A 9,184-nucleotide genomic window follows, 5' to 3' on the forward strand; every position below is an offset into this window, starting at 1 on the left:
AAAAAAATATAATTATTTTTTCCATCAAATTATTATTATTCTTTTTTTATTATTTAGTAGGAAAAAAAGCAATTTTCTTTATTGCTTTTTGGGAGAGAAACAAGAACTGGCTCAGGTTATAATTTAAACATGGGGTAGCTCCTTTTTTTTATTAAAAGTTGCCCGTTGTACGTAGGTAGTACAGGGTTACCAGTTTGTTTAATTTACATTTTTAAATAACAATTTCTCCTCCTCCTTTCCATCGTCTGATGGTAATGAGATTTTTTTGGGATAGTTCCTTTTTTTTCTCATCAAAAAATGTGTTTGTCATTAAAAAGTAAGAAGCGGCGACATTTTCAGAAGGGTTGGTTTTCCTTTGCCAAAGGATTTTCGTCAAGGTTCTGATGGGTTTTTTCTTCTCCTACTCCTCATCTTCCTCTACTTTTTCTTCGTCTCCTCTTTCTTCCTCCTCCTTCTTCATCATCTTCTTCTACTTTTTCTTCGTCTCCTCTTCCTCCTCCGTCTTCATCATCTTCTTTTACTTTTTCTTCGTCTCCTCCTCCTCCTTCTTCTCCCTCTTCTTTTATGGTAAAACAAACTTTTTATTCTCCTACTCCTCATCTTCTACTTTTTCTTCGTCTCCTCCTCATTCTTCATCATCTTCTTTTACTTTTTCTTCGTCTCCTCCTCCTCCTTCTTCTCCCTCTTCTTTTATGGTAAAACAAACTTTTTATCCTGCCTTTCTTCTCCTCAACTTCTTCTGCCAAAAATGGGAGGCATTAACATATAATCTAGCTTGTACCAGTTAGGTATGTATGTCCATTCTGTGATATAAAACACAATAATTATGTATGTAGAAAGGTTTAGCCATTTTAAAACTGCTATCTTCGGCACTGCCTTGAAACAAAGGTAATTTTCCTATTGATAATACCAAGTAGGGCTGCTTCCATTCATTCCAAAGTTCCCTCCAGGCACTCTTCAGTCCCTTTCTGTCCATGAAGATTTCCCTCTGAGTTTCCTTTGATTGTTTCTTAGGGTAGGTATCTGAGAAGTTGAAAACTTTTTGAAAAAATTTTCGAACAAATTTGGAATACCAATTTGTTTGGAAATTGATGGTACATAGCTCAGGCACATCCACTAATAAATTTGTTATTTCTTAACACTACTAGCTAAATTCCTATTATTATTATTATTTTCAACTTCAACACAACAATAAAACATATACTGTCGGGATCAATAAAATCTGGCCAAGATTCAACCAGAATCAATATAACCTAGCTTGTACCAGTTAGGTATGTATGTCCATTCTGTGATATAAAACCCAATATGTATGTAGAAAGGTTTAGCCATTCTAAAACTGTTATCTTCGGCACTGCCTTGAAACAAAGGTAATTTTCCTATTGATAATACCAAGTAGGACTGCTCCCATTCATTCCAAAAGTTCCCTCCAGGCACTCTTCAGTCCCTTTCTGTCCATGAAGATTTTCTTTTGAATTAACTTTCACTGTTTCTTATTCTGGTACCCACTATAACTTTACCAGCCTCGGTGGTGTAGTGGTCAAGGTGCTCGCCTGGTAAACAGGAGGGCGTGGGTTCAATCCCAGCCGAGGTATGAAATAGTAACCTACTGCTAGAGTAAAGGGACTTTTCAGTCCTATGCGAGCAGTATAAATAAGCACTATTATTATTATTATAACTTTATTTGAGTTTAAGGTAGGTAGGTAGGTAGGTAGGTAGGTACATACGAGTATCTAGGAAATAGAAAACTTTTAGAATTTTTTTCGAAAAGATGGAATAAATACCTAGAGGTAGATTAGGATCTATTAAATTCTAATAGGATTGTTCTAATTTAAAGAAATAGAACCTATCAGAATCATTTGCATCGTTTGGAACATGATGGTAGTGCAGGCACATCCACTAATAAACTTGTTATTTCTTAACACTAATAGGTACTAATTTTCTCTTTTTTTTACCAAGATTGTACGACACATAAAATCGACAGCATGCGGAAATGATTATCCACAAACGAACAAGTACCAGACCCAACTACCTAGTATAGGCAACTAGAGTAAACCACCTAGCTACTTTTTCTCCAATTTCTTGCTTCAAAGGGATAAACTTCACGATCAAAAGCCAAGGGAACTGAATCTGTTCGGTGTTTTATCTTACAAGCTACTCTAAATTGACCCGGAGGATTTTCCGAAACAAATGGGAAAATCGAAAACCCCGCTATAAGATTTTTCTGAGCTTTACTCTGTCCACCAAGATTGTACGACACATAAAATCGACAGCATGTGGAAATGATTATCCACAAATGAACAAGTACCAGACCCAACTACCTAGTATAGGCAACTAGAGTAAACCACCTAGCTACTTTTCTCCACTTTCTTGCTTCGAAAGGATAGAAGGGACTTCACGTTCAAAAGCCAAGGGAACTGAATCTGCTTTCTGTTCGGTCTTTTATCTTACAAGCTACTCTAGATTGACCCGAAGGATTTTCCAAAACAAATGGGAAAATCGAAAACCCCGCTATAAGATTTTTCTGAGCTTTACTCTGTCCGAGAAAATATTTATGATCATTTATTATTTTAAATCTCCCATTATTATTTTTTTTTATTTTCTATTTTCTCGATGTGTCCATTTTGTTTCGTGTTTTACTAATGTCTTATTTATGTGCTTGTCTGGTTGGGCTATTAGGTATGTTATAAATATACTTCCATAGGAAACCTCTATTACCTGCCTGGTTGATACATATGTGTAGGTTGTTTGCTTTGTTATCTTTAAGTCTATTACGTACCTGGTAGACTATAGGTTTTGTTTCTATTATGAAGTTTCGGGATTGAGATGAAACGAGGATTTCCCTATATTTAAAATCTTACAAGAGGGAAGGTTAGGGAACTTAAGGACTTACAAGAAGGGTTAGACTTAAGGAGACTAAGTGGTAGACTGGAGTTGTGAGGGGTATAACTTAAGGAGGGAAGAGAAGGAAATCTGTTTTTAAACATTTTCAAAACCTCAACGATTTTTTTTTTTTTTGCTTTTTTTAATATCCATGTTTTATTAATTTTTTTCGACCTTTGTTTCTATCCCATTTTTGTAGAGGAATACTTTGACAAGTAGATGGGACAGTGTTCTTTTTGGGCCAGACCAAAATTAGTTTTTATTGAATTTATTGTGCTTTAAGGGGAAAGTGGACACCTAAAGAGATGTAGAAATCACGAAACTAATTTTATTACGAACCTATTCTAGGTACCAAGATGTACATACGTAAGGTACCTACCAATGAATTTCAATACCTACCTACATAAATATGTATGTACCTATTTACTATATTCTGTTCAAAAGATCCAAGATATTCTTCTTCTTCTTCTTCTTCTTCTTTTAAAGTGCAATTTATAGGCGAAGAAAATAAGGTAGTAGCTGTTTTTTTTTTTTTTTTTTTTTTTTAAAGGAATACTTCGACAAGTGGATGGGACAGTGTTCCTTTTTGGGCCAGACAAAAATTAGTTTTTATTGAATGTATTGTGCTTTGAGGGGAAAGAGATGGAGAAATCACGAAACTAATTTTATTACGAACCTATTCTAGGTACCAAGATGTACATACGTAAGGTACCAATGAATATCAATACCTACCTACAAATGTATGTACCTATTTACTATATTCTGTTCAAAAGATCCAAGATATTCTTCTTCTTCTTTTAAAGTGCAATTTATAGGCAAAGAAAATAAGGTAGTAGCTGTTTTTTTTTTTTTTTTTTTTTTTTAAAGGGTTTTTTTTTTTTAAAGAGAGAAACAACAAAAATAAAATTTTATTCAAGCCAGCCTAGTTGGACAGCGCGTCTGCCTTGTAAGCTATAAGTCGCGGGTTGGGAAATCCCCTACATCGCGTTTCTGGTGATCCTCGCTCACGTCAGTACTTGGTTCAGAAATTTCTCTGATCATCCAAAGGGGCAATTGCTCGAGCATCATAAGCACGTTGACCTCTGGAATGATGTTAGACGAAGTGTTTTATACAATATCAAAATAAACATGATTTTTTTTTAAAGAGGTTTGACAGAGGGAACTGTAACTGCTATGGTCTTATCGTCCCGAAATCGAAGAGAGAAGGAAGACAGGATAGGAAAAAGCCAGCCGTTCCGAGAACGAACATTATCCCATCAGCTTAGTTGGTAGGATAAAATCCGCCCGGGCGGATTTTATCCTACCAACTAAGCTAACTAGGCTGGCAAAAAAGATCTTTTATTTTCACTGCCCTGACGCAAAGACCAGTCCCTATAATATTTGGTTCATCTACTACACCTCAAAGTTCATGAAATATGGGTGTAATAATCCTAAATATGTAGATAAAGTTCATCCCTCGGAAGGGCTGGCTATCTCCTACTTGGCGGGGCGGAACAGAGACATCTATCAGTACATATTTCTTATCTTTCACATTCTTTACTACAATGTCTGGTTTATTTGCAGGAACTGTTCGATCTGTATGTATTTGTTCATTTGTTGATCATAGATGATGGTGATTTCCTCATTGGTTACGACTGGTTTAGGTTCGTGTTCATACCATCTCGTTGATGTATCAGGGACCAGTAGAACTCAGAAAAAGGACCTCGATGGAGCCCCTGAGGGCGTTATGAAGCCCAAAATGTAATGGACAAATTTCCTTTATGTTGATGAACATGTTTGCGCCAAAACCGAAGAACCGATAGACGTAGCAGACACAAACTGAAGCGAAAACCGTGGAGTCAAAACTGAAAATCCGCTTCTTTTTATAAAATTTACACCTATTTGGTACCAAATACATAAGACCTTATTTAGACTGCGGGAGTAAAGGGACTTTTCAGTCTCATTCTGGCAGTACCCATAAACGGGGTATATTCTATTCCTTCCTCAAAGATACTGAAGAGGTATAAATTTATAATCTTAATGAAATCTAAAAGACGAGAGGAAGAGATGGAATGATGATGAACAAAGGAAGACAATTTCGCTCTAATATAGGTACATAGATATTGTAGATATCTTTATAATTTCAGGATTCCAAAGATTCAGGGAAAGCCTAATAAGATGCCTACGAGGCGGATGTGGTACATAGATATTGTAGATATCTTTATAATTTCAGGATTCCAAAGATTCAGGGAAAGCCTAATAAGATGCCTACGAGGCGGATGTGGATTAGGGTCTTAGAATTTCTTAGAAAACGTCTTAGAAACGTGAAAACGTCTTAGCTGATGAGCGGATGTCTTAGCGACTTTAGGATTTTGGATGTCCGGAGAGAAGGGAAGATTACGGGAAAATAATTAAGGTAAAATTCCGGAGAGGGAAGATAATTAAGGAGAAATTTTGATTATAAGGTGAAAGCGACAACGTTTCCCGGTTCCCGGAAAATCTTATGGAAAAACAGGAAGACATTAGAGCGACGGTTGACGGAAGGAATTACCGGGAGAATTATTAATTATAATTAGGATCAACTGAGATTTTTTTTCTTCTTCTTTTTCACTTGGGTGTCACAAGTCACAACATCTACCACAGAGTAAAAGGTATCAGAACCTCAGACCTTCCTCAATCTTCCCTCCTCGGTCTTCAAACCAAAGACGATATTTCTTCCTAACTGTACCTTGATTCAATCCACCTCTAACTCCATGTCCTATAATACTCACACCAAGGAACAAAATAACCACCCATTTTACCCTCCTTTATCATTCTTCTTCTTCTTTTTCACTTGGGTGTCACAAGTCACAACATCTACCGCAGAGTAAAAGGTATCATCAAAACCTCAGACCTTCCTCAATCTTCCCTCCTCGGTCTTCAAACCAAAGACGATATTTCTTCCTAACTCTACCTTGATTCAATCCACCTCTAACTCCATGTCCTATAATACTCACACCAAGGAACAAAATAACCACCCATTTTACCCTCCTTTATCATCACTTCTGTTGCTATAGTGTGACTACAGGTCCTATTTTGACAGTCTAAGGCTAGCCACTCACTATCAGGTAGACCTGACGACAGGTACACCTGATCAGGTCTAGCTAATGATGTGTGTGCTCATCAGGTAAACCTGACAGACGGAGCTTTTCAGCCGTACCTGTCAGGTCTACCTCATAGTGAGTGGCTGACCTTGTGGCTGTAGGGACCAAAGGTAACTAATTAAACCTCCCGATCTACGAATCTAACCACCCATCCCCTGTTCTTCTGTTACAGATGCTTCGTCCGTCACTCAAGGCGCATTGGCCGGGGGAGCATCCGGAGGTCTCAAGGAATGCGCCAGCTGTGGCAAACGCATCACGGAACGCTTCCTCCTCAAGGCGCTAGATCTGTTCTGGCACGAAGACTGTCTCAAATGCGGCTGCTGTGATTGTAGACTAGGCGAGGTGGGATCCACCCTGTACCAGAAGGCGAACCTGATCCTGTGCAAACGAGACTACTTGAGGTAAGCCCACCGTGGCCGAATGGTCAAGAGTCGCTCAACCCGAAGGAGCTGGGTCCGAATCCCAGCCAGGGCGGAAATTTTCTCATCAAAATTTTCAGTTCTTGGATTGGGCATGGATGTAAAAGAGTGTGCCTTGAAGTAATGCGAAAGCGGTACGAAGGTATCTACAATCTTTTGAAGAAAAAAAAAAGGGTTTAACTTTACTGTATAACTGCTGAGGCCTTTAGTGATGGGGGTTTTACCCTCCCTTCGGCGGAAAGCTAACTCATCCAGCCTGAGTGAGGCCGGGAAAGAAAGAATTCAACTATCCAACCTTCAGGCCCACAGTCTCAAGTTAACTTAATGGTATGCGTCTCTCTGAAGAATATTCTCCTTTCAATCTCTCAAAGGTTTTGAACCATCATATCGCATCGTTTTAATGATTGCTTCTCTGTTCCCTCCTCACAGATTGTTCGGGACGACAGGCTATTGTGCCGCGTGTACCAAAGTGATACCTGCCTTTGAAATGGTCATGCGAGCCAAGAACAATGTGTACCATCTAGAGTGTTTTGCCTGTCAGCAATGCAACCATAGGTAAGTATTATGAGCATATAGAGAAAGCAACTTCTGTCCAAGGCTCTGGAAGGCTACTTCAGATTTTCTTTCAAATGCGACCCGCTCTAGCTAGAGGACAATTTGTCAAAAGTCGAAAATGAAAGATCCCTGACTTCTAATTCTTTCGAGTCCCGACAAGGGCTTTGGTCTATTCTTATATGATTTTTAAGAAGTGCAGTTTGTTATACACCATCAAAGATTGTTAATCGTAGTAAATATATTAAAATCTTTTCTATTCAATTCTACTATTGAAAAATCTGAGCTCCTTTTCTATATTCTATTCTACAATGCTGACCAGGGCTTTTTTCTATTCTATTATTATTTTAGATTCCATTCTAATTTTTCTCCGTTTTCTCCGCAGGTTTTGCGTGGGCGACAGGTTCTACCTGTGCGACAACAAGATCCTCTGTGAGTACGACTACGAGGAGCGGCAAGTGTTTGCCAACATCGCATACAACCCGTCTAGTCTAGCCCATCTTAGAAGGCAAGTCACTTTACAGGTACTTTGGATTCGAGAATAACTATGTCCTTTAAATTTAGCAAAATTAGAGTAGGGAAGCTTACAAGGATTAAACCAGCTCAGTCTGGCTGGGGGACTTTAAATAGGCAGTAGACCAGCTTAGTCTGGCTGGGGGACTTTAAATAGGCAGTAGACCAGCTTAGTCTGGCTGGGGGACTTTAAATAGGCAGTAGACCAGCTTAGTCTGGCTGGGGGACTTTAAATAGGCAGTAGACCAGCTTAGTCTGGCTGGGGGACTTTAAATAGGCAGTAGACCAGCTTAGTCTGGCTGGGGGACTTTAAATAGGCAGTAGACCAGCTTAGTCTGGCTGGGGGACTTTAAATAGGCAGTAGACCAGCTTAGTCTGGCTGGGGGACTTTAAATAGGCAGTAGACCAGCTTAGTCTGGCTGGGGGACTTTAAATAGGCAGTAGACCAGCTTAGTCTGGCTGGGGGACTTTAAATAGGCAGTAGACCAGCTTAGTCTGGCTGGGGGACTTTAAATAGGCAGTAGACCAGCTTAGTCTGGCTGGGGGACTTTAAATAGGCAGTAGACCAGCTTAGTCTGGCTGGGGGACTTTAAATAGGCAGTAGACCAGCTTAGTCTGGCTGGGGGACTTTAAATAGGCAGTAGACCAGCTTAGTCTGGCTGGGGGACTTTAAATAGGCAGTAGACCAGCTTAGTCTGGCTGGGGGACTTTAAATAGGCAGTAGACCAGCTTAGTCTGGCTGGGGGACTTTAAATAGGCAGTAGACCAGCTTAGTCTGGCTGGGGGACTTTAAATAGGCAGTAGACCAGCTTAGTCTGGCTGGGGGACTTTAAATAGGCAGTAGACCAGCTTAGTCTGGCTGGGGGACTTTAAATAGGCAGTAGACCAGCTTAGTCTGGCTGGGGGACTTTAAATAGGCAGTCTACTTTATGTGCCTTTCAAATTGAAAATATTAAATAATCAAACACAAAAAAATGTAAATAGCAAAACAAAACATACTACAAATCTGAAAGACTTTAAGGAATTTTTCACTCTTTCCACTTGAGGACTTTTGAACCTCAAGGGCAGTCATAAAAGCCACTGTCACCTCTGAGGTAGAATTAATAGAGAGGATAAACAGAAAGCTAAAGAAGATAGGCAGATCTGACATGGAATAGCTCTTGAGTATGTCCTATAGCTGTTTAATTTTGACTTTCAAGCTGTCAAAATGACATTCCGACATTCCCATATTCGGTTATCCTGTTAGTTACCTACTTTACACAAGGTCTTTTAAAACGTATCTCCAGGTGTATTAGAGTCAAAATCTTGAAACCAGAAAGCTTTGGGGGACTTAAATTGACTGCGAATGTTATTTTGTTCTTTTGCCACTGGGAAGCATTCCGACATTCCCATATTCGGTTATCCTGTTAGTTACTTTACACAAGGTCTTTTTAAACGTATCTCCAAGTGTATTAGAGTCAAAATCTTGAAACCAGAAAGCTTTGGGGGACTTAAATTGACTGCGAATGTTATTTTGTTCTTTTGCCACTGGGAAGATTTTTTTTAAAAGAGGTTTGACAGAAGGAACTGTAACTGCTAAGGTCTTATCGTCCCGAAATCGAAGAGAGAAGGAAGACAGGGTAGGAGAAAGCCAGTCGTTCCGAGAACGAACATTATCCCATCAGGATAAAATCCGCCCCGGGCGGGAATCAAACCCGC

General features: G+C 39.2%; 1 protein-coding gene across 2 annotated transcripts in view; it reads left to right on the top strand.

Moving 5' to 3' along the window:
* The window catches only part of LOC103513003 (LIM domain only protein 3-like), a 69,646-nt gene extending 62,089 nt beyond the window's left edge, over window positions 1-7,557 (top strand). For both annotated transcript variants that reach the window (XM_017445643.2, XM_008477811.3), the window contains 3 exons: window positions 6,175-6,403; window positions 6,851-6,976; window positions 7,359-7,557. In XM_017445643.2, the coding sequence (XP_017301132.1) occupies window positions 6,175-6,403; window positions 6,851-6,976; window positions 7,359-7,518 (515 nt within the window). In that variant the 3' untranslated portion in view covers window positions 7,519-7,557. The remainder of the gene's footprint in view (window positions 1-6,174; window positions 6,404-6,850; window positions 6,977-7,358) is intronic.
* The last annotated feature ends 1,627 nt before the right edge of the window (window positions 7,558-9,184 follow it).

Source organism: Diaphorina citri, unplaced genomic scaffold (assembly GCF_000475195.1).
Source record: "Diaphorina citri unplaced genomic scaffold, Diaci psyllid genome assembly version 1.1 scaffold910, whole genome shotgun sequence".
In the NCBI taxonomy this organism is placed as follows: Eukaryota; Metazoa; Arthropoda; class Insecta; order Hemiptera; family Psyllidae; genus Diaphorina; species Diaphorina citri.